At 42.5% G+C, this 26,816-nt stretch overlaps 1 protein-coding gene across 1 annotated transcript; it reads right to left on the bottom strand.

Moving 5' to 3' along the window:
- Window positions 1-9,804: 9,804 nt before the first annotated feature.
- On the bottom strand, window positions 9,805-26,186 carry pex6 (peroxisomal biogenesis factor 6). The gene is made up of 17 exons (XM_039015927.1): window positions 24,967-26,186; window positions 24,488-24,657; window positions 24,106-24,189; window positions 23,776-23,878; window positions 20,255-20,391; window positions 19,707-19,818; window positions 19,237-19,439; window positions 17,317-17,503; window positions 16,957-17,033; window positions 16,594-16,726; window positions 15,888-16,093; window positions 15,384-15,445; window positions 14,160-14,268; window positions 13,558-13,674; window positions 13,277-13,354; window positions 12,936-13,075; window positions 9,805-11,614 (listed from the first exon to the last, which is right to left on the bottom strand). Exons 1-17 carry the CDS (start codon window positions 26,179-26,181, stop codon window positions 11,478-11,480), a joined length of 3,270 nt encoding a protein of 1,089 aa, XP_038871855.1. The 5' UTR covers window positions 26,182-26,186; the 3' UTR covers window positions 9,805-11,477.
- Window positions 26,187-26,816: the final 630 nt, after the last annotated feature.

Below are 26,816 nucleotides of genomic sequence, written 5' to 3'. Positions count from 1 at the left end.
TGAGCACTCTGAAGCAGGGTTTCATCAAGGATCTCGCAGTACTTTGCTCTGTTCATCTTGACTAGTCTCCCAGTTCCTGCTGCTGAAAAACATCCCCACAGCATGATGCTGCCACCACCATTCTTCACCATAGGGATGGTGCAAGGTTTCCTCCAGACGTGACACTTGGCATTCAGGCCAAAGAGTTCAAGCTTGGTTTCATCAGACCAGAGCATCTTGTTTCTCATTGTCTGAGAGTCCTTTTGGAAAACTCCAAGCGGGCGGTCATCATTTTACTTAGGAGTGGCTTCCGTCTGGCCACTCTACCATAAAGGCCTGATTGGAGTGCTGCAGAGATGGTTTTCCTTCTGGAAGGTTCCCTCATCTCCACAGAGGAACTCTGGAGCTCCGTCAGAGTGACCATCGGGTTCTTGGTCAACTCCCTGACCAATGCCCTTCTCCCCCGATTGCTCAGTTTGGCCGGGCAGCCAGCTCTAGGAAGAGTCTTGGTGGTTAGAAACTTCTTCCATTTAAGAATGATGGAGGCCACTGTGTTCTTGGGGACCTTCAATGCTGCAGACATTTTTTGGTACTCTTCCCCAGATCTGTGCCTCGACACAAACCTGTCGCGGAGCTCTACGGACAATTCCTTCGACCTCATGGCCTGGTTTTTGCTCTGATATGCACTGTCAACTGTGGGACATTATATAGACAGGTGTGTACCTTTCCAAATCCTGTCCAATCAATTGAATTTACCACAGGTGGACTCCAATCAAGTTGTAGAAACATCCCAAGGATGATTAATGGAAAGAAAATGCACCTGAGCTCAATTTTGAGTCTCATAGCAAAGGATCTGAATACTTATTTAAATAAGTTTTTTTATTTATACATTTTAGAATAAGGCTGCAACATAAAATGTGGAAAGTTTCAAGGTGTCTGAATACTTTCCGAATGAACTGTATAAAGGCTTCACACTTTACTTAACCAGGTGTGAAGAGTATAATGATCAGAATGTATGGTTCTCAAGCAACCAAGGAGTCAAGGTTCCATTAGAAATCAGGGTAATTACTCTGGATAATTGAGGGGAAATGATTCAATAAAATTACTACAAATCATTATAAAATTACATTAATTGTAATATTAAGACACATTTAAATTCATACCCTAACACACTAAACTGCAGTGATTAGCCTGGCATATTTGATATTCTGCAGACTTACAACAGGGAATCACACAGCATCCCTCCGGAAATCCCAGCTCTCCCTCCCTCTCATTTGATGATCTGCAATGCAGTGCCAGGACTTCTACCCTCCTCCCCCTTTTTCTTCTTGGGCAATCTTTGCAGTGCCCAAACAGGGGGGCTATCCTGAGCTGTGCAGACTGGAAACTAAGCATACCATTACAGTCCTGCTCCTCCCACTCCTGCCTGTGGTGAGGACACATTTCCTGCATCTCACTGAGTATTGGCTGAAGCCACAGCTCCATCTAGAGAGCACTATGTAGCCACTACAATTAAAGCTGCTTCTATTACAAAATGCACAAGGTGTACTAACCAAAGGTTTCATAGCTGATAGTGAGTGTATGATTGGAAAAGGACACATTTCTGAGCATGGTGGGTTCTAAATATGCTGTGTCTGTTTAAGTTGTCACTTTTGAGCCAGTAGAGCACATTTTAGCCAACTATTTCCCCCGGGTAAAAGAATGTAGTGACAGTGCAAGGCACAGCATAATAAAAAGGTATTGGAAATGAATAGCCAGATATTCTTCCACCAGAAAAGCTAAGGCTGGGATGTAAGTGAACTGAAGTTAGTTGGATCATCTATGTGCCCACTTATTGTGTGGACATGGCAGTTTGGCTGACCTCTTTCTACATTGTCCAATGGTTGTGTTTTTTATATTGGTCAAGTGCCGGATGTCATGGCAACGGGGCAAGTCGACCCCCTGATTGGCTGGCTGGCCAGGATCATCCGTTGCGGTTTGCAGTGAGAATTGCTGAGTGGACCCTCCTTTTTACCCCCCCCTCCCTGCCTCCCCCGTGGACTTCATGGCCTCCTATTATTTAGCAGATTTGTTTTTGCATCCTGGTTGAACCTTCTAGTGTGAAAGGGGAAAAAAACGATCAGGATCATATATGTGCCTTTGCAGGGACGCGGGGGGCATAACCTAACAAATGTGTGGGGTCAATTGGTAAGGACTGCTTTCCATTTGTTATTCCTCCAGAGGTAGGAACTTTAGGCGAGTACTGTAAGTCGTGTGCCGAAAGAAGAGTTGAAGTTGACTGTGTGGCTTTAAAGAGGGGTAGCTTGGGTGTGGATATACTAAATGGCAGCAATTGGAGTTCATCACCTCCATTTTAATACTTGAACTCTTAACTATTGCTCAGGAGTAAGACCCTCTCAACTCCTGATGTATTTAAGGCAAGTGCTAATAACTTGTAAGAAAGTAATTGTGGTATCTTGGTAGTTTTCATGCCAAACACAGACTACGGTATGTTCCATTTTGAAAAGTTATTCTCAATGGATATTTTAGGGCCACCATTCGGCTATAACTATATTTGAACTCTTATCAGTGTTTGGAATCTTTAGCTACCAGTGAGAAACATTTGTAATGCTATTGAAGAACATTTGCTAAGAGTGACAGTTTATGCCTGGTTGGTGATTAGGCAATTGCTTTAAGAATTGCACGGACACTAAGAATGAGCTCCTCTTGCTAGTTGCTACAGGACGGACAGGAGAGAATAATGTCTGTTATCTGGCTTACCTGACTCAGGGGACTGGTCAGTAACAAAATGGCAAGATTTCAGCTCTCAGGTTGGGGGCTGGAATTGTAAACTGCATAATAGCAATCTCCTCACTCTCACAAGTTGAGAGGGGGCACTATCAGAGCAGAAAAGGACAACCTGGATGTATAATGTGGAAATACAAGGGTGTGGAAATATCCATTATCAACAAGGAATGTTCTAAGTGAAGAAATTAATGGAAGAGGGAAATATTTTTTGCACTTGGTAAAACGTTTCGGATTTCCGGACACTATGATCAAGGACTATGACATTTATTGAACAACTACTTGAAAACGACCAGACACTTACTTTAACCTAGATGTCATGAAGAGGTCAGCAAGAGGTCAAGAACAATTCAGAGGGTTCACACCTAAGGGTCAATCAAACATGATATCTGAAGAGGCTCATAAAGCTTTAGGGCATTGATTAAGGTACAAAATTAAACAACTAATTTTGAATTGAAGACACCCCACTCCTAACCTTGTACCACTTGAGAGGACAGAGAAAGGGGAAATCTATCCTGACCTCTTTCCATGAAGCTAATGAAAAGAGGCAATGGTGAGGGGGAAGAGGGAGCGGGGATGGATGCACTGAACAAACAATGTTGCCCTCGGTACATTTAACATCAAGCCCACAGAGGGACAACAATGGCTTCAGCAAGGCCATACCACATCTAAACATTGCTAGATTTCTCTCTGGCCAGTTTAGCCACGCTCGACCAGCAAAAGTCGAACAATTGAAGGTTTTATATTTTCCATCGTGCTCAGCAGTCAGAACTCGGTGGGGCTGCGAGGGGTCGGACATATGTAAGGGCTAAAAGGCACGCCCGTGGTGCAGACTGCTCGCACGTCTGCCGCTGTGCAATAGCAAAGAATGTGAGCTCGGTGTAAGAAGGTTGCTATGGTGCTTCGGTGAGGACTGTTACTGGTTGAGGTACTGTTCTGGTTTCTTTTTCAGGCTTACTTTATGTGAGTGCAATTTAGATGCCATTTGATTAGGTGTGATTCAAAGCTATTTCTGTTAGTGTAATCCATTGTCCCGGCCTAGTTGTCGTTTGAGATATGCAACAGAGTGTGTGACAAAGTGGATGAAGTTTATTCAGTAGTTTGACGCCATATAGGTTAGGGTGGAAATTGCAGCCATACATTTTTAAGATGCATACAGAACGTGTATGTACGGGTCTCTCAGTAGCATGTGGCTGTGTGCCCATGTCAGCAACCATAGTAACAAATTGTTTCCTCCAAATATTCAGGTGTTTAAACTGTGCATGCTTTAAGGATAAGCAAGGCAAGAATATTGCATTAGTCTAAAATCATTACAGAAAAAAGGCTGGTGATATAGGTATCAGAGGAGATGAGATTGATGTGATTGATGTGTGCACATTGCCAGTCCATAACTTCACGGTAAACCCAAAAGTATTGGTCACATAAAAAAGGTCAATAGTTCAGGTTGTCAGCCACATTGTTTTTAGCATGTTCTTTGCATATTCACATGCAAAAACAAGTTAATTGGGAGCAACTAAACAAGTACAACACAGAATTGGGCAAGGGACACCCAAACTTTGCAGCCTAGCAAATACCTTGTGGTAATATATATATATATATATATATACACACATACACACACAGTTGAAGTCGGAAGTCTACATACAGTACACCTTAGCCAAATACATTTAAACTCAGTTTCACAATTCCTGACATTTAATCCTAGTAAAAATTCCCCGTTTTAGGTCAGTTAGGATCACCACTTTATTTGAAGAATGTGAAATGTCAGAATATTAGAGAGAATAATTTATTTCAGCTTGTATTTCTTTCATCACATTCCCAGTGGGTCAGAAGTTTACATATACTCAATTAGAATTTGGTAGCATTGCCTTTAAATTGTTTAACTTGTGTCAAACGTTTTGGGTAGCCTTCCACAAGCTTCCCACAATAAGTTGGGGGAATTGTGGCCCATTCCTCCTGACAGAGCTGGTGTAACTGAGTCAGGTTTGTAGGCCTCCTTGCTCGCACACACTTTTTCAGTTCTGCCCACACAATTTTATAGGATTGAGGTCAGGGCTTTGTGATGGCCACTCCAATGCCTTGACTTTGTTGTCCTTAAGCCATTTTGCCACAACTTTGGAAGTATGCTTGGGGTCATTGTCCATTTGGAAGACCCATTTGCGACCAAGCTTTAACTTCCTGACTGATGTCTTGAGATGTTGCTTCAATATATCAACATAATTTTCCTTTCTCATGATGCCATCTATTTTGTGAAGTGCACCACTACCTCCTGCAGCAAAGCACCCCCACAACATGATGCTGCCACCCCCGTGCTTCACGGTCGGCATGGTGTTCTTCGGCTTGCAAGCCTCCCCCTTTTTCCTCCAAACATAACGATGGTCATTATGGCCAAACAGTTCTATTTTTGTTTCATCTCGCCAGAGGACATTTCTCCAAAAAGTACGATCTTTGCCCCCATGTACAGTTGCGAACCTTAGTCTGGCTTTTTTATGGCGGTTTTGGAGCAGTGGCTTCTTCCTTGCTGAGCGGCCTTTCAGGTTATGTCGATATAGGACTCGTTTTACTGTGGATATAGATTATTTTGTACCTGCTTCCTCCTGCATCTTCACAAGGTCCTTTGCTGTTGTTCTGGGATTGATTTGCACTTTTCGTACCAAAGTACGTTCATCTCTAGGAGACGGAATGCGTCTCCTTCCTGAGCAGTATGACGGCTGCGTGGTCTCATGGTGTTAATACTTGCGTACTATTGTTTGTAAAGATAAACGTGGTACCTTCAGGCAGTTGGAAATTGCTCCCAAGGATGAACCAGACTTGGAGGTCTACAATTTCTTTTCTGAGGTCTTGGCTAATTTCTTGATTTTCCCATGATGTCAAGCAAAGAGGCACTGAGTTTGAAAGTTGGCCTTGAAATACATCCACAGGTACACCCCCAATTGACTCCAATGATGTCAATTAGCCTATCAGAAGCTTCTAAAGTCATGACATAATTTTCTGGAATTTTCCAAACTGTTTAAAGGCACAGTCAACTTAGTGTATGTAAACTTCTGATCCACTGGAATTGTGATACAGTGAATTATAAGTGAAATAATCTGTCTGTAAACAATAGTTGGAAAAATTACTTGTGTCATGCACAAAGTAGATGTCCTAACTGACTTGACAAAACTTTAGTTTGTTAACAAGAAATTAGTGGAGTGGTTGAAAAACGAGTTTTAATGACTCCAACCTAAGTGTGTGTATATATAGTTAAATCACACTAACAGTATATTTAGCTTGAGATCAGATCTTGTTGATCAAAATTGCAAGTTAGCCGCTTGCTGTATAGCCGCTTGCTGTATAGTCTCACCTGAAGGGCTTCAGGTAATTGACAAAGTGGTGTTACTTATCCTCAACATTAGTACGTTTTCAGGATAACAATATGATTATGTGAAAGGAGATCCAATAATGATCATTTCAAATCCATTAACTGGCAGCAGGGCCTTTACACAGGATGAATGATTAAGTAAATATCGTATTTGATTGCCAAATTGGGGCCAAGTTATTATTGACATCTGTACTTATGAATGACTGCGCATTTCATCTGTGCAATTATCTAGGTCAATACTGCCTAAAAGAAGAAAAAAAAAAAAAGTATTTCACCTTCAAGCCTCAAGCCTAAAAGTATTGACCATCTCTTTCCATGTATTGACCTCATGTAAAACGTGGAACCAGTAACAGACACAAGCTTCCAAGAGAAATTACATGCATGACCGTACGAGATCATTTCCCCTCGCCTTCACATATAATTACTAAAACAATGGACAACCTCTTGTGCAGATAGTCAGTCATGCAGTCAGTCAGTAACAGTCAAGGTAGCGGTCATATAATGTACACCGAGATTATATAAATGGTGCTGTATAAACTAGTGGATTAAGCTGTTGCCATTCCCCCCAGGTTTCCCAAGGGGACGCTACTGAGAAGCTGGCTCACCAAGTCCCGGCCCAGACTGCTGCTGCTCATCGCGGGGTTGAAAAGACCTCAGGTGACCCTCATGCGGAGGAAGAGGATGAAACGCACGAAAGTAGCAAAGGCCACGTAAGCGGTAAATATGGGTAGTGTTGCACGTAAGAATAAACTCCCTCCCCTCAAAATGGAGGATTCTTAAATAACTATACCCGTCACGAGAGATACCCGACCCCCAACAGTTGAGATTGAGGAATAGTTATTGGTCTAAGGAAATGAGTGTGTGTTGCGTGTAGTCTTCCGACACTTAATAGAAACCGTCAATTCTAATCATAAATGAATAATGCCTACTGTAAAGGGATAAACAGTAACACTTTCTTTAAAGCTGACAGTGAATGTTCTTTTTGAGATGTCTTGTTATAAGGCTTGCAATATGTCTAATCAAATCTTCAAGTGACAAAACGTAGTCAGGATCATTACTAGATTATATAAGACATAAGGAGGCCAAACATGCTTCTGAGAAGTTTTGCATAATGTGTTATACCTGTTGATGTAAAGTGTAACTGGATAAAATATTGACTGTACACTAAAGTTGATGGTTAATATTCGGCTTAATAATTAGAGTTCTGTGATACCTACCTGTCGGGTTTCAAAAGCCAGTCAAGAAAAGAGGAAGAACTCAAGAGCAATTGCGCACAGCACACTTTCCTGTCCTCAAAATTCAGTAGAATGACTACCCAGCAGAGGTTCCAATCTTACCCCAACGACAGACCACAGTTTACTGTAATTAACTAATATGCCAAATGGCACTCAACATGACCATAGGCTATGTTGAGAATGGGGAACTACTTGCTAAATACTTGCATACTACATGAGCATGCACAGTGTACTAAACATACTACATCCGGTAGTGAATATGGGCAGGTATTCTGGGCGGGATTGCAAATGCTAATCCAACACCTAGAGGTCCCAAACTCTTAACAAGAATATTGTCATTTTACTGTAGAGTTATCTTGAGTTAGTACCTTGCCAGTAGGCTAGCTTGGGCTACAGCTACCTTCCCATTCTCATGACAGTATTCTGATGTTTGAAATCAAACTATCGCATCACTCATTAAGGATAAGTGTTGGCTGCTAAATATGTCAATCAGATCTGAGACAAATAGGGGCATATCTTTGGTGTTAGCCACAACCCCTTCCTCCAGTAATGCCTTCTGGGATATAAATAAACACTCCTGTGATAGTGTACAGTGATCTCATACAATAAATAGCCACTTTGATTTAGCCATAACATGAAAAAAAAAATGGTTTTGCTCCATTGTACAGCATTCAGTTTTCCACTCATTTGATGTGCGTCCAGTGGCAAGTTTTACATCATACAATGGGAATAGACAGATACATGGCTAAATCTAAACATTGTTACAGTGTCATATCTACATTTGAGCCTCGGTTGCCATAAACATTTTTACTGAACTTGGTAAGCTCTTACAAAAACTTTTATTGGAGAAACTCCATAGATCCCCATATTCATCTTGTACTCTTGATGTGTGCCCTCTGCTGCTAGTCTCTGGTACTGCACTCATCTGTGTGACCTCAGTGGTAGAAAATACATCTAATTTTGAGAACTGCAATTCTTACATAAAAATCAGACATTCCTTGCTGTTATTCAATTTTGGGGGAAATGTTGTATGAGATCCTGGTCAGTCAACGATACTTAAATAAACATACTACCCTGCATACTTCGTACACTGCAGCTAAACATACTATGTTGTAGGCATAGTGAGTATGTAATTTTGAATACAGCCATAGTCTCTAGGATAGGATAACACTACATCCACTTGCATAGTGAAGATGGGGTGCAGTAGTTAAGTAAATCAATTTACTTAAGGTCAGCACCCCCTCAACCTACATGGTCAGACTTCTGGTTGGCAATAAGATCTAATATAGAGGACCAATCAGCCTCTTAAGAACTAAATTCCCACCTGCAGCATAAACTCCGATGCTAGTGGCACGCTAATGATCCGGCCTGTTTCCTAGTGGGCATCTTGCCTCTGTAATCATCATTTCCCATTGGAAGCAGTCAGCATATTTCAACCTGGATCAATTGAATACTTTACAATTGCCTAAGTAACCAAAGTGTGTCCTTTGTTTTTTTCCATTATCTTGATATATTATCGTTGCCATATCTAAATGAATATTGAACTATATAAGGCCTGTTATAGCAATTAGTCAGTTCATTTGTCAAAATACAAATGATGATCAAATTGAAAAACACATGTTCTTTGTCTTATAGAACCTGCAATCGAATGCCGCATTTCACTTGAGGTCTTGGCAAAGAGGATCTCCCCACCGGAGTTAGATATGAAAGACGAAGACATGGAAGAACTACGTTTTGAATCTTTGTCGAAGCAACGAACTAAACGCCAAAGCAAACAGAAAAGAGGTTTACCGTCTTTTGTGAAAACAAGGGATCTGCAACAGAGATCTAGACCCCCTGATTAAATCGAGATCTTCTCCTACACGCCCATTTGTATATCTCTTCAAATCCAAATTTGTTATGGTTCATTATAGTACAATGAGTGTGACTTGTACATTATTTACATTCAGTGGCATACATTTAGTTTAACAGAACTGACTATCGCCGTGTTCTTAGGGTAGATCTTTTCTAGTCAGAGAATGATTTGTTGTTTCACATAAGCAAATTTGTGTTTGAGTGGGTGAATAAGAAAATAGTGCCTCTCCATGGCTAGCAGGTGCAAATATCTAAACCACAGTAGGTACACACGAATAATGCAACTCTGGGCCAATGAAAGAGTCGCCATTAACAATCTGACCCATCATTTTTCCTTATTTTACATAAACCATCCAAGTGACTTGAAAGGAGGAAAAAGAGAGCGAGAAGGGGTAAAACCTTGATGTAAACATTCAAAAATCTAATCAAATTGTATTGGTCACATACACATATTTTGCAGATGTTATTGCAGATGTAGCGAAATGCTTGTTTTCCTTTACAAATAGGTACCAATTCTAGGCAACACTTTTACACTCAAATCATAAAGCCTACTTTTGCAGTGCCATGGACAGGACAGAAAATCTGTTTGGCAATTAACATTTTGTTTATTTTTTTACTACATTATCTAATATTGCATTAAGGTGAATGGCAAGCTTTCACAAATCAGGTATCATGAAACAAACCGCTTAAAATATCATATGACACTGCAATGTATCGGCAAGGTTTCAAGTAAAGCAAGTTAATATTTTGGTAAAGTTTATTTTACCAACCCAAGTAATACACTTTTTTAAAAATCAGATCATAAATTACATAAACATTACAATCACAACCTCGCTAGCAAAAAAAGTTTGCACCATTTGAAAGTTATAGTTAACACAATTAACAATTTATAGATTTGTTTGTCTTACTTTTGTAATCATATTGTCATTTTTGCTAACATGAGATGGGAAGCACAATGTCTCACCATACAAAAATATAAGTATCGTTTTTCACATTGATAGCAATATTATAAATTATTCATTTTTTCATGGTTACACTTTATACTAAGTTGTCCCATTTCACATGTAAATACATGAACTTTCGTTACACAATCTTCAAAGGACAAAATTGGAATAGTCAAAATGAACGTAGATAATTACTCAACTCTAGTTCAAGCTCAACTTTGGTTTGAACCACACACATTGAAATTCCTCCAACAACGCGTCACTCAGAGGAACATCAGCTTTGTTACTCATGCTCTAACAAATTATTTCTTAAAACAATAAACTGCCAACTTAATATAAAGTGTGACCGGATACATTCTCATGGATTAATGCGTTCGCTTTGTTTCAATGTGTATTTGTTCTAAACTGTACTTAAGTGATTCATATTTTTAAAATGTTTCATAATTGTGAATTTTGTATTACTGATTTTATTTTATGCAAATTATCTACAGGGTGGAAGGGGAAACTCTGCATCAACCAGTGTTACCCAAAACTTGGTCTAGGAGAACTCGAGTACGCTGGTTTTCCATCAACCCATTATATTAATTGTTTTTATTTGAACTGTTGATGGCTTGGCTGGGTCTTTTGTTGCTCAAACAAGTCTCTGAAAGGATGGCTTGTAAAAGAAACCAGCATTCAAAATAGTTCAGGTTGGGGAAGCATTGGAATAATAAACCACTCGGATTTGGAACATCCTGTTGAAATGCAAGACTCAGTAAGAGACAACTTTGCAATTAATGGAATTAAATTGGACAACATACGGCTAGTAACTCCAGTGAGAATAGAGAAACTAAACAGAGCAGCAGCATTAGTGTCACTGAGGATATAGGAAAGTAATGTCCCAACTTTACTCCTAGGAGGGCCATGGATATACTAGTTTTCATTTGAACAACTTTCATATGCATTTGTTGCTGCCATTAACACTGCAGAGTTCAGTTACTTAAGATCAATTCAGAAACTAGTGGTTACAAATATACAGCACAAACCTTACGTTGACTGTTCAGATTGATTTTGCAAATTGCAAACTGTACAAATGTGGTCCACATACAATACTGTGCATGAATTAGGTTGTGTACTAGTTTGGTCCCTTGGACTAAATGACACGGCTCATTCACTCATTAGTGCAGAGAAAAGGAAGAGAATCTCACAACCACAGTTTTTTGCAGAGCCAACACTCTTGAGGAATACACGCTTGTGGTAGAGGATTTGGGGTAACGTAGTGCATGCAGAAGAGAATAGCTTAGCTCCATAACTGGGCGGCACTAGGCTTGGGTGGCTTGGTTATTTTGCAGTGAGTTTCTGCTGAATGAGTTTATATTTGAGCAGCTCTTGTTCAGAGACGGACGGTTTGAGGCAATCCAATGCTTGGTTAAAGTCTTCGGCAGAGAGTATGAGAGGAGTATCCTCGGTGTCCAGACCTGAGAGTGAAAGAGGGCGAGAGAGAAATGGAGGGGTAGTGGAAACAATAAAAAGGGGGTGTGAAAGAGATAAATAAGTCCCTATTGCACTTGTTACTAATGCTTGAGGTTGCCATAGGGCTCTAGGAACTGAGACGGTCATCTCTTAAAATACTATTAACAGTAGATATGACATTGGTATTTAGAAAGGAGGATATGAAAAAATGGTATTTTATATATTTTCCAGTACATAATTTATAATGGTTTAAGTTTTTGTGGAATGAAAAATTCATAGAGAAACATAATTGCCACAAATTTTGCACTGTAGTAAAAACTTCTGAACATGATCTTGTAATGTGTCCATGTGTTGCCAAAATAAGATATTCATATTATGGTTTGTTTCTACAGTACATGATATGAGGAGGTTGTAGGGATAGGACAAACGCAAGAATTCAGCTGATAAACAAAATGGGTTTATAGCAATGAGACTATGGATTTTATAGGCACATTATTTGGGTAGATTGTCCACATTGACGCCAAAACTATGTTTTTTAATAAATGGCCAAGATAAAGATACCATTGAAGAGTCACCATTCTACTTACATTTAAATATTAAAAGTGGAACTGGCCTCCCGGGTGGCGCAGTGGTCTAGGGCACTGCATCGCAGTGCTAGCTGCGCCACCAGAGTCTCTGGGTTCGCGCCCAGGCTCTGTCGAAGCCGGCCGCGACCGGGAGGTCCGTGGGGCGACGCACAATTGGGCTAGCGTCGTCCGGGTTAGGGAGGGTTTGGCCGGTAGGGATATCCTTGTCTCATCGCGCTCCAGCGACTCCTGTGGCGGGCCGGGCGCAGTGCGCGCTAACCAAGGGGGCCAGGTGCACGGTGTTTCCTCCGACACATTGGTGTGGCTGGCTTCCGGGTTGGAGGCGCGCTGTGTTAAGAAGCAGTGCGGCTTGGTTGGGTTGTGCTTCGGAGGACGCGTGGCTTTCGACCTTCGTCTCTCCCGAGCCCGTACGGGAGTTGTAGCGATGAGACAAGATAGTAATTACTAGCGATTGGATACCACGAAAATTGGGGAGAAAAGGGGATAGAATTTAAAAAATAAAATAAAATAAATAAAGTGGAACTGCTGTATTTTCAAATGATTTGACCGTTTGTTTAGCACACTCATGTGAACAGTGAGATACTGAGGCAATCATACATCACAGTTTTCCATGCTTCTGTTTCAGGCTTTCAAATTCCTCTATTTAAGCCCAACATTTGTTTTTACACCTGAAGGAGGATTTTTAACCGAACTTTACAAGGAAAATGTACACGTCTCCATTTGTGATGGCCAAACGTACCATCGGTGACACGTGCAATCTTCCTCTTAATGGCAGACATCATGGCGTCGGAGCAGAGAGCATATATGTCCGCCCCTGTGAGCTGAGGAGGGCAGCGTTCCACTACATCCTGGAGACTGACGCTGGGGTCCACCTTGAACCTGCGAGCACAGAAACACACAGACACGCATAGCAATTCACATACAGCACAAATACCATATGTTTGAAACACACTTCTGCACTTTAACCTTGATTCTGCGAGGATAACTATTGGAAAAAAATAAAATAAACACCAGTAGTTTTTACCAGCTTTTTGCCATTCATGTCTGACAATAAATGATAATCAGGCAGGACACACATACTTTCTGACTATGGCCTTCAGAACTTGCAGCTGAGACTCTTTGTCTTCATTGATCCCAATATACACCAATTTGTCAAACCTGAAAAAGCAGCAGAGGAAACCATAAGGTCAAAAACATAATGGAAAAGACAACAAAAAAATGGCTTTTAAGTACAGCCTTGTCCAACATCTAAATGTTGACTTTATCAGAAGGTACATGCCTGTAGGCGTATACTACATAAACATTTGCTTTGTGAGGAGACTCACACTGATTGACTAGACAAACCGTCATTTGAATCTCACCTGCCAGGTCTGAGCAGTGATTGATCGAGCAGGTCTGGCCGGTTGGTGGCTCCAATCACAAACACGTCCCCAGAGGAGTGAAGTCCGTCAAGCTCAGCCAGGAGCTGAGAGACCACCCTACAGTTAACAGAGATCAGGTTCAAACAAGGAAGAGGATGAAGTTGTCCTTAGGCACTGAGCTATGATCAGTTTTCTGTTGTTTCCCCCCAACGATTAAGGTCAGAATTTGGGGAGGGTAAACTGATCCTATATAAATAGAGGGAAGCAGGGTTTTACAAGAAAAGACCGTCAATGATCTTCTGAACACGCAAAACACCTTCATGATATTTTAACGCTCCACAAAATGACAGTGTGTCAGTAGTAAGATTATTCAATATCCACACACTTTCATTGGCCTCATTGAGAGAAATGGAATGTAGAAGGCCCAGTTTCGCCTACGGAAAATGTTTGCCAAACAAGGGTGACTCTGGATCTCCAAAATAACCTGTGTTTGTTGCATAATATTTTATGACGTGATCTAACCGCTTTGTCGAAATGATTTAAAAAAAAAATCATAATGATCATTTTCAGTGGTGTATTGTCCAAAAATCAATCCCACCCACCTGTCCATGACTCCACCAGAGTCTCCACTGCGCCCTCTGTTGGGCGCTAGAGAGTCCAGCTCGTCAAAGAAGATGATACAAGGGGCCGCCACTCGAGCTTTGGAGAACACTGAACGAGAGAGAGGAAGAACCATTTTATTGGAAATCATATGTACAGGACAGTCACATCATAGGGCATTGGCTCTCACAAAATGTACACTACCGTTCAAAAGTTTGAGGTCACTTAGAAATGTCCTTGTTTTTGAAATAAAAGCACATTTGTTGTCCATTAAAATAACATCAAAATGATCAGAAATACAGTGTTGACATTGTTAATGTTGTAAATGACTATTGTAGCTGGAAACGGCTACAATTTGAATGGAATATCTTGAATGGAATATAGAACAAGAATAGACTGACGAGTTTCAGAAGGAAGGTATTTGTTTCTGGACATTTTGAGCCTGTAATCGAACCCACAAATGCTGAAGCTCCAGATACTCAACTAGTCTAAAGGCGGACAGTTTTATTGCTTCTTTAAATCAGCACAACAATTTTCAGCTGTGCTAGCATAACTGCAAAAGGGTTTTCTAATGATCAATTAGCCTTTTAAAATGATAAACTTGGATTAGCTAACACATCGTGCCATTGGAACACAGGATTGATGGTTGCTGATAAATGGGCCTGTGTACGCTTATGTAGATATTCCATTAAAAAAAATAAAAAACACAGTTACCAGCTACAATAGTCATTTACAACATTAACAAGGTCTACACTGTATTTCCAATAAATTCAATGTTATTTTAAATGGGCAAAAAAAATAAAAAAGTGATTTTCTTTCAAAAACAAGGACATTTCTAAGTGACCCCAAACTTTTGAACGGTAGTGTAGATGCGTATATTTAGACTTGACCTCGTCTTCACTAGGCTGTTTTCAGACAATGCAACAGGAGCATGAAGAAAAACAAGCATAAGGCAGTACAAAAGTAGTAGTGCGCTTGGATCCTCTGCAAAACAATTTGTTCGATCTCACAGGGACGTGTCGGCCAATAGGCCTTCATCAGGGTTTTACAGAGAGGTGTAAACTGCACTTACAGTTGATTGCATGTATTCAACTAGGGCCCGATTTAGAGTTGAGATAAGCGCGTGCAACGCAGAAAGGTCACTTTGACGAAACCTTACTGGCAAGCCATGCGCACAGCCCATGGGAGTTGAACAATCAGCCATCTAAAGCCACTACTACACTCACCCTCTCTCACGTTCTCCTCGCTTTGACCCACGTACATGTTGATGAGTTCCGGGCCTTTGACACTAAACGAAGAGGAAGACAAAGCCATCAGGATTCAAGCACAATCATTCAGCTGAATGTGTGGAACAAATATGGATGACCCGCTTATTCAACGCAAGATGCTCGTTACCCGGTGTCGGGGCTCAGGGGGGTGCAACATTACAGAACAATCGGATAGAAATCTATTATGTAGAACAGACACTTCTCCGTCACTTAGAATAGGGAATATTGGCTCTATATAAGAAATGTCTATCTGCAACATTCCATGACATTTCTCCAGCTTTCTCATCCCTTTTTTCCTGACACCGGGGTCATGTACAGTTGGGAGAAAACTTTGCGTGAAAACAGGGAGGTGCTATCTGAACCTGTCCAATAAGAAACACTTTTTTCCGTTGCAACTGTTTCACTACAGTGTGCCCTACTGAACTTGACCCAGTCATCCAGGCTCCTCTGGTTGTCTCCTACCTGAGGAAGGTCATGGAGCACTCGGTAGCCACAGCCTTGGCAAGCAGGGTCTTGCCCGTGCCGGGAGGTCCGTAGAGGAGCAGGCCGGCGCGGCGCAGGCCCAGGGACAGCAGCTCGGGCCTCTCCAGGGGCAGCTGCACTGTGTCCAGGATCTCTCGCTTCACCTGCTGCAGGCCGCCAACGTCTTGCCAGCGCACACTGGGGATCTGACCACACACATACACACACACACGTTATACTTCTCCACCATAAGCAGTTGATCAGTGTCAGTAGTCTCCTCTGAGCCAGTGAAACATGGGCTAGTCTAATTCTCTACCCATCTCGTGAAGTGTGCACTTGTACACTTCCAATCATGGATTTAAAAGGAATGGACTGGTTTGAAGAATATGTGGGAAACTCCCTCCAGCCATGATTGTAACAAATCGAATGGTTTTTAAATGCATGAGGGGGAATGAACGAGTGAACACATCTGGAGAAGGGTAGAGAATTGTAACAGAGACATGGGTTTCATCTAAACTGCAAAAAAAATAAAATGTGTCCTCTCCTTTATCTGCACTGACTGGAAAACAATATGGTGGAAGGTCATCATTAGGCTTTCACCTGGTCAGTTCTTTCAGACCAATGCAATGTAGGAGAGGAGGCAAGGAAAGGGAGGATTATTTAGATAATTTGAGAAATAGCCGTGCGCCCCATTTTCGGTGTGTACCTTCGGGGCTCCGATGGCCTGAGAGTGGGCGTCTTGGAGGGTCTCCAAGGCATTGGTGAAGTCCTGGGCCAGGATGGTTACCCCACAGGCACAGAGGTCCTCTTCCTCCTGCACACTGGCCTCCTCTGGGAAACTGAACACAAATTCTGCCTCAGTCATTCTGTAGTGGTATGTTGTCCTTTTGAAATAGTTCCTTTTTTTAAGTAGTACTAGTAGTAAACTTGGTTATGCAGCCAACAGAGACAATCACAAGGAATAGAACACAATATACAACATAACAAGAACAACACATTGCGCATAGTTGCTAGAGTTCAGCGGATATTCAGTGGGGAAGAGGAGAGCAATTGCGGGTGGACGACTCACCAGGATTGGAGTATCCTTCCGTGGGCAGATTTACCAGCCTGAGTCAGCAGTGCACTGAGGTCCCCCAATAGAAAGCCCTGTGAGCCGAGAGAGGGAGGTATAGAGAGAAACATAAAAAGAGGATAGAGGGGGAGGTGTTAGAAGGATCATCAAAAGTCATGGTCCTTCCAAATGTGTCTTCCACAAAACCAAACTCACTTCCATAGATTCTCAATTGGTCTTTAAACCAACCTGGTGCTTTTTAAATCCTTGAAGGGGGATGTGAACAAGCAAGTGAACAGAAATATTGGGGAGAATGAGAATTGGGCTGGTGTCTACGAAGTATGATTATAACGGCAAAAACCATGCTATGGATCTCACCGCAGTGTGCTTGGCCAGCCTGGCCAGGTTGACGTCCCTCCCCAGGGGCATGCCCTCGCTGAGGCTGGCCAGCATGGCCCGGCGCTGCTCCTCACTGGGGCTCTCTATCGACACCTGGTGGATAAAGGCTGCCATCACGTCAGACGACAGCTCCCGGGGTTTACTCACCGCCGCCACCACGACCACGCTAAGGGGGAGAGAGTGACTGAGGATATAGACGTAGCCGTTCCTTCTTTGCCTTCATTCAATGATACTGAAAGTAACCTTTTGTTTCTTGTTGTTGCGATAAGGTCTGGTGGCTCAACTCAACTGAATTCACATTGCGTTATTTACGCAGTAGGTCCCTTTATCGAACAGCAAAACAAATACTATTATCACCGTGTAGACGCTTCCAGTTATCAGAATAAGAAGTGTGTCGAATAAAATGTTATTGGTCACATACACGTGATTAACTAATGTTATTGCGGGTGTAGCGAAATGCTTATGCGGATTGAATAACTACACTGTTTATATTCTGCCATATTACCAGTCACCTTGCCCTGGTTAAATGCGGTGGTTCGCGCTTTCAGTTTCGCTCAAATGCTACCATCTATCCACGGTTTCTGGTTAGGGTAGGTTTTAATAGTCACAGTGGGTACTACATCGCCTATACACTTCCTTATGAACTTAGTCACCGTATCTGTGTATGCGTCTAGGTTATTTTCGCAAGCTACCCAGAACATATCCCAGTACACGTGATCAAAACAATCTTGAAGTGTGGATTCCGATTGGTCAGACCAGCATTGAATAGTACGAAGCACGGGCACTTCCTGTTTGAGTTCCTGTCTATAGGACGGCAGGAGCAAGATGGAGTCTTGCTCAGATTTGCCGAAAGGAGGGCAGGGGAGGGCCTTGTAAGCATTTCGGAAGTTTGAATAGCAATGGTCGAGAGTCTTAGTAGCGCGAGTAGGACAGTCAATATGTCGATAGAACTTCGGCAGCCTAGTCCTCAGATTTGCTTTGTTAAAATCCCCAGCTACAAGAAATGCAGCCTCAGGATATGTGGTTTCCAGTTTGCATGAATTCCAGTGAAGTTCTTTGAGGGCCGTCAAGGTTTCGGCTTGAGGTGGGATGGAAACGGCCGTGGCGATGACGGAGGAGAATTCTCTTAGGAGATAATATGGTCGGCATTTAGTTGTGAGGTCTTCTAGGTCGGGTGAGCAAAATGACTTGAGTTCCTGTATGTTCCTAGAATTACACCATGAATCATTAATCATGAAACACACCCCTCCGCCTTTCTGCTTCCTGGAGAGATATTTATTCCTGTCTGCGCGATGTACTGAGAATCCTGCTGGCTTTACCGACTCCGACAGAGTATCCCAAGAGAGCCATGTTTCCGTAAAACAAGTATATTACAGGCCCCGATGTCCTTGCTCTAAGCTCATCAACTTTGTTATCCAAAGACTGAACATTAGCGAGTAATATACTCGGAAGCGGTGGGTGGTGTGCGCGCCTCCTAAGTCGAACCAGCAGGTACCCTCGAGTGCCTCTCCTCAGCCAACGATGTTTCGGGTCGGCCTCTGGAATAAGTTCAATTGCTCTGGGGAGAGTGAACAAAGGATCTGCTCCAGGGAAGTCGTATTCCTGATCGTAATGCTGGTATTCTGGTGAGTTACCGCCACTCTAATATCTAATAGTTCTTCCCGGCTGTATGTAATGACAAAACATTTCCTGAGCTAATAATGTAAAAAAAGCTATTTTTCTAGCTTTTTCTTAGAGCTAGTCGCGATGCTGCCATCTCTGTCAGCGCCATCTTCGTGTGTGTGTGTGCACGCGCGCACACAGGCAGAAGCTTACAGTAATAGTAACAAAGGCACTGCATAAACATGGCTATGGCCAGGATCGACTGAATTCTAGCCTTGGTTAAGATGGATGGGCTACCTGGCAGGGGCGTGGGCAATGAACTGGCACAGGGCGTCTATGACCCTGGCATCCTCCTCGGTGCCATCCCTGGGCTGGCCCAGCAGCTGCAGGTTCCTGAGCAGCAGAATGCACGGCCGGTGGGCCTCAGCTCGCTGGAAGACAGACTTCATCTTCGCCTCGCAGGCGGCGGCCGTGTCGGCGCAGAGGGTCACGCAGTCCACCTGCACAGGGGCAGAGAGAGGAAACTTTTGAACATTTCCAAACATTTGACATAAGCAACTTAAGACTAAAGTTAAGTCCCGTAACTAAGGGTGAGGATAGCCTTAGATTTGATCTGCTTACGGACTGAGTATTTCACATGAAATGAATCATATTACTACCTCAATTCTAAAGGCTATAGAGCGAGTAACATCATAAGAACTAATACATGTACATTTGTATTTTAATTCAATCTTGTAATAAGCCAGTTGTGTGATTCTGAAGGGTACCTTCACTAAGTGCAGATGGAGTCTACGGCATGCAGCTCTGACAGAGGTGAATTTGCCACTGCCACTCGGTCCCAGGAGGAGGATGGTGCAGCCACTCATCAGAGCAGCAGAGCTTGAAAAAAAAGTTGATACAAAAAAGTCAGCATAGAGATACAAAGGAGTGCAGATAACAGTTATTCTACATAGAGTAAGTATCCTGTTATATTGGCTATGACTAAATCTTGTTCACTTACACTTCACATATTGTTAACCGTGTTGCCCTGGGTCTGCGGTATCAGCTGACATATACAAGCCAATAATGGTAACCGGGATGATTTGAATTGCATTTATGTCCGTGTCTGTTTTCAGGAAGATGCCCAGGACCGTATTTACTAGACACCAAATAGAAAACGGGGAAGGACTACCTGAACTTCCAATAAGATGTCCGATAAGAAACTCTCGTTTCTGTTGCAAAGCGTTTTACATTGCAAAACATTTTGCTATGGTTTGCACTAATGAATACAGCCCAGTTGTGTAAAATGATGTCATCCTGCTGAGTTAACACTGACCTTTCATTCATGTGAGGCTGGATGATAGTGGAGAATTGGTCCACGGTGCTGGAGAGCCCAGGGGGAGACAGGCTAGTCCAGAGGGAAGGCTCCTCGCCAACAAGGGAACAGGGAGCCAGGCTATTGGTGGAGCCGCCCTAAAAGGACAAGTAATATGCATGGAAGGTGTGTGTCAGTTGCAAAAAGTAAACAACTGGAGAAACCTCGTCATTTTGAAACAGGTGCTTAAAGCAGCAAAAGAGTGTAGGAGCGGTTGCTAAATAACTGTAAACAATTTTAGCTGACGAGCTAATCATCTAGGCAAACAGTGGGGTGAAATGACCTTATTTATCGTTAAATTAGCCAACACAAATGTCTTTGCTAGCAAATGCAATGCAGTCTCCAAACTTGCAAGGGGTTTAGTCATGTTTACTTTGATGTTTGTGATATCTCTACTTTTAAGCTAGTAGACAATCCTCAAAAAGGGATTTCGCTTTTGAGATACCCCTGCCCAAGGTATAACAAACAGAACCATCCTTTTCCAGATCTCTAAGGTCTCCCATTATTGAAATGGATGGTTGTATCGCAGACACTGAAAACGGTCATTGTTTTCAGTCAAAGGTTCCTCTGTGGATTGGATTTGTTTAGCTCCTACTGTCGCAGTTACGTTGTGTGGGGGGGGGGGGGGGGGGGGGCTAGATGACTCCAAATCCAACATGGTGTCCAAAATCCAATATGGCTGCCACATTTCCAATAAATGGTGGTTTAATCACCTGTACAAGTTCACGTTTTAAGAGATACATTTTTGTGATTTGTGTACTGCACTGTACTCAAGACTATTTGTGTGTACTTCATCTATGTTAGAAATCCAATATGCCCACCATATACACTCAAACACCTTTGTCTGGATATATAAAACGGCAGCCCCAAGTATTCCAAGTCACGAGCCTCTTTGACGATCAATGAGACAACTGGGAGGCTCCAACGAAATGAAAGAGAATCCAACCCTGGGTTCTGACACTCGGTCCCTAGCTCTACAACTTGCCCCCCACTGTGGTATAACATGCCACTCCAGGATTGGCCTCTTAAGTCACCTCCTTATAAATTTACAAGTGAGCTTTGATTCATTGCTAGTCCAATTTGTCTGCCTGAATCAAACATGACCTCCCGCTGGCTTACTGCATTTGTGATGCACAATGTTCCGGTGGCTTTTATCCTGTTCAGGTTGAGCTGGCACATTGCTTCTTCCAGACAAACATGCCCACCATCCTGGCAGTCTGCCCTGGAGTTGCCGTATATATTGACTTAGTGACAGCTATGGTGTATGAAGAGGATGCAACCACACATGACAAGTGCATAAGACTGGTGTTCACTACAATGAACCAACACAACCTGACACTCATTGACAAGAAATGCCATCAACTTTGTGGGCCTTCACATGTCATAGCAATTGAACCTCTCCAATGTCAATACCATCTTGAATCTCCCAGAACAGTCCTTGATAAGCCCACTCCAGCATCAGTCCTTCCCTCGGGCACTACTAGAGACACCATGGAACTGTACTGCCGCACGTCAGGCCATTCACAGCCAAAATACCATCTGAAAAATGCTGGTGTGCATTGCCCTCATATGTACCCATTTTGCTACCAATCTGAACTGGACTCACATGTGAAGAATTAGCTTTCATGCTCCTCTGCAACCCTTTTACTGTCCATGAAATCCCAGGGATCATCTTCAAATGTATGTGTGTGGAACTGTGTTGTCCCTCAAAACCAATGCTTCTTAAATCACAGTCTATGACCTAGTTACACTAGCTAACCTCTACGTAACCTGAGGTCACCCTCACAGGTTCTTTCACACTCCACATCTCCTGCTGGGCATACCCCAGTCTGTTATCAATGCCAACCTCCCATAGTTAATATCGGACAAATTATCATCCTAACTGACTTCAAAAGGAATATAAAGAAATATGTAGGACATGACCTGCAGGACTTTTTGCCACATTCAATATATAAAAAATAGTATGTTTGTGACAGCTGTTTCACAGACTCTCCTTACAACCAACCAGTATCCCAAGCATCATTCAGGCTGGGACAACATTCCACTTAGTCAATGGGTTTCTTTGGTATGCAAGCTGCATCTGCTGACTGACAATACAGAACTGTAGAAATGGAAACGGATCACCCCACAGCCCCAATACCCCACCAGTCATACAGGAAGGACACTGCTCTTGTCGCTGCAGCTTGTCAAGAATGACCAGTTAGCTGTGCAAGCTGATCAGGTCCCAGAACTACAACAACCACTGGCTACTGGTCAGGGTCCAGAACTACAACCACCACTGGCTACTGGTCAGGGCCCAGAACTACAACCACCACTGGCTACTGGTCAGGGCCCAGAACTACAACCACCACTGGCTACTGGTCAGTGCCCAGAACTACAACCACCACTGTCTACTTTGTCTTCTCACCCTGTAAGGATACACTCATGTCTTGGTCACCTCAAAGACTATGAATCAACCTTGCACACTTAGTTTTAGTGGGGAAAAGAAGGCTGTACATACACTAGAGTAGCTGACTGTTGTATTACAGTTGTCGCGTGCTTGCAGTTACGCTACAGTGTGCATATGTAGTGAAAGAGAAAGGGGGTACACCTAGTCAGTTGCTCAACTGAATGCATTCAACCGAAATGTGTCTTCGGTATTTAACCCAACCTGTCTGAATCAGAGAGGTGCGAGGGGATGCCTTAATCAATATCCATGTCATCGGCGCCCGGGGAGCAGTTGTTGTTGGGGGTTAACTGCCTTGCTCAAGGGCAGAAATATATATATATAAAATTACAATAGCCAGAACATCAAAAAACATGTAACTGTATGGATTGTCGTCAGGCAGGACCATACAGCACTGAATGAGAACCAAATTTAACTTGGAAAGTTGTCTATTGAATAGCTACCAAAAAGTGAAGTTTACATTTATAACTATTCATAGTTGATATTTCTGACTATTGTATCTGTGTGTTTACAGCTCTATATTTCAAATGCATTAAGATATCCTAATGCTGTTTGTTTGTTTGTGTATGTAGGGCAGACAGCTGACTACTTGTATTTACGATTTTAGCAATATCAGAGCTTGCAATATCGGGTTACATGAGCTTATGTGACCCACGCCCCTCCAGCCGGGCATTATTCTGCACTTTTGAGTTAAGGTGTGTCACAATATCTATCAAATTTAAACACTTTTGCAGTAATGTATTTTTACAATAATGTATTTGTACATTTTTACATGCACATCCCAATTCATATATGGGAGAACTTAAAGATATGTGAAAACATGGTCGTGTTTTGTTATACCTCAGGTAGGGGTATCTCAACATTTTGGGGGCCTTGCACTAGCCTAGTTCCAAGCATAGGCCTATTGAAATACATACTTCACCACTCAAAAGAGCAAGACATAAGTAGTATTGAATGTTCACTATATGCATGCAGTCTTAAAACTCTCTGAATCTGGCTATTGACGTGACATTTTATGTAAAAAGTTGAAACGTACCATGTATAGAGATGTGTGGACAGTGTCTGCAAGGTAAGGACCTTGGTCTTCCTCCTCTGTAGAGCCACAAACCTTTTTCACTTTGAAATACACAACCGGCCACCTAACGAAAGTTCAGAGTTCGAAGTAAGAAGAGTGTCATTGAATACCCAATCATGTGCTCATGTTGATTTGACGTAAAGCAGCAAGATATGGTGGCACGCCATTTTATCTGACACACACTGTAGTATAGGAGAAACATTTGTTAAATCATTATGCTCAACCTCCCCCGGTTGTTCCGAGGGTAAATGGATAAATAAGTGGAAGCATTAGTCTGCTTGACGTGTGGACCTTGTGATTCCCTCAGAGTTGCTCTCCAAGACTTCAGGATGCCCTTCAGATGGGATGCCCAAAACACCGCCCAGCTGCACAAGTCTGGGAGAGAAGGAACAAAGGTAAAAGGTCAAATACAGCACGGTGCGTGCAAAACAAATCCTACAGGGAAGACGCAACAAACCAACAACCGTATGAAGCACAAACCAAGGCCAGAGACACATTCATTAGTGCACACAATAGAAAAACCTTTTGCAACAAACGGAAAATGGGAGTTTCTTATAGGCCAAATTCAGGTAGTCCCTCCCCAATTTCAGCCCATTCACTTCCGTTTGGTTACTAATGAATTCAAAACATTTTTAGAATTAGTACAGATAGAAGGGCAGAGTATTTCACTAACCTTGGTATGGTAAAGTGCTCACAGAGGATACTGTCAAAGGGACCATGAGAACTGTATTCTGGGGAGATGACAGCATCAATATGGAGTTCTTTGGCTAACCGCGGTGATGCTGATCGAGAGAGGCTCTCAGAAAGCTGAAGACCTGACTGAGAATCGACCCGGTTCCATCTCTGAGATAATTCAAAAAATGCAGCAAAGAATTCAGCATTATGATCATTATTATGTGAAGACAAATCTGTCCCCAAATTGTCAGTTGCTTGGCTGTTCCAGGATTTGAGAATTGGCGTATATGGGCATGCACATCCCTTTCATATTAAAAACTTTCCCTTTAACCTATTCAAATTGATTTGAATATAAACTAAGAAGAAAAAAAGTTGAGTTGCAATGACAACCTGCATGCAAATGGACATGGAGGACGTCGCACAACACTTAACTTTCAACTAAAATGTAAGAACAAATATGTACAAATATTTACTCACCTTTATCTTCACAACTCTGCTACTGACTGGCACTGGCTCTCCGTTTGACAAGTTGAACCAATGAGTCGGCGATATGAAGCCAACGTTGTCATGAAGGTCCAACTCTGCACACTTGCTGAAATCTGCCACAACAACCGAGCCGAGATGGACCACTTCGGTGCCCTTAGATGGCTCTTTGCCAGGTGCGTTATCATCGGCTTGCCCGGGACTTGGCAGGGATTCGCCTCTGTAGGACGTCTTTGTCATTTCTGATGAGCAGTTAAACCTAGACACCACTACCCACTCACGGTTGAATAACCCGAGTTTGAGCAGCAACTGTTTGCTTACGAAAACAGTACTGTCAAAATCGATTTTAGCATCGCGCTTCTCCACTAGTACAATTCTCCCTTGACCGTACAAGCGACGAATATCCACGATTCTGACATCCAGCCTACACTCCAGTGCTTGCAAAAAAGCGGATAAACTCGAGTCCAATACTTGCCTGTTGTCAAGTAAAGAGCTTCCCCCGCTAAGACTATTCGCGTAGTGTGCAAAATCAGAGACAAATAGCGAGGTCAAATTTCTAGTAGCCAAAGCATTCGACGTCTCCAGTGCACCATGTTGTGCAATGTCTCTGCAGTCGGTGACCACCACTGTTGTGTTGATTGTTATCATCCCCTGCGTTATAGGTGTACACTCCAACACAACTAAGTCGAACAGAGAGTGTTGCACTTGAGATATATCATCTCCAAGTAAAGGGTGATAGGGAAGTGATAGCGAGTCCCCTTGTCGTGCCAATAGTGGTTGACCTTGGCACGAAGCCAGTATGAGAAGTCCATTGGAAAACTTATCCGAGTTTGCCCACTTGAAACTCTGTCTTGTTCGTGCCCCTATAACAACTTTTCCAAGGGAAAACGGTGACAGTGGGCGTACAACTCCCCTTATATCATCCTGGAGACCATAGTGTTTGAGAAAGATCTTACTTGTGTACAGTTTTAAAGTTGTGTCGTTTCCATCCGCCCCACAACCTGACGTCTCCTCTGTTGAGTGCGCGCAGAGCAAAACGGCAGTTTTCCCGAGTGTTTGAAGCTTCCGTGATGTGAATAAAAGGATCGAAGTAGGCTCATTGCAACTTGGAAACGCATATCTAAATTGTGACTTGATAACAAGCACGTGCAAAGGATTTAAGTGCGTTGGAAATGTATCTAAACATGACAGTTCTACCTGAGCTGCCATGTTGGGGGGAGCGCATGCGCATTTGGGCAATATTTTGTCCGGAAGTGAAAGCAGTTCGGGTGAAACAACTCCTTCCTAGAAGTTCCTTTGATGCCTGTATACAAAAATAACTTTTGCAATCTATAGACCTACAAAAAAAGTATCCGTAAATAACAAAAATGAACTATCTCTGAATAATGAAATAAGAAAAATGCACGCTCTTAGCAGTCGGTGACCGGCTTTGTCTTCTCACCCTGTAAGGATACACTCATGTCTTCTTGGTCACCTCAAAGACTATGAATCAACCTTGCACACTTAGTTTTAGTGGGGAAAAGAAGGCTGTACATACACTACTAGAGTAGCTGACTGTTGTATTACAGTTGTGGCGTGCTTGCTGTTACGATACAGTGTGCATATGTCGTGAAATCGAAAGGGGTAGTCAGTTGCATAGCGGAATGCATTCAACGAAGTGTGTCTTCGGTATTTAACCCAACCCGTCTGAATCAGAGAGGTGCGAGGGGATGCCTTAATCAATAACCATGTCATCGGCGCCCGGGGAGCAGTTGTTGTTGGGGGTTAACTGCCTTGCTCAAGGGCAGAAAGGCACATATATATTCAACTGCCTCTGATCTGTCAGATATACATATATATATATA

This window comes from Salvelinus namaycush, chromosome 2, assembly GCF_016432855.1.
Source record: "Salvelinus namaycush isolate Seneca chromosome 2, SaNama_1.0, whole genome shotgun sequence".
NCBI classification, from domain to species: domain Eukaryota; kingdom Metazoa; phylum Chordata; class Actinopteri; order Salmoniformes; family Salmonidae; genus Salvelinus; species Salvelinus namaycush.
Note: the sequence above shows the minus strand (reverse complement) of the source record. Positions and strands in the feature narration are given on the sequence as shown.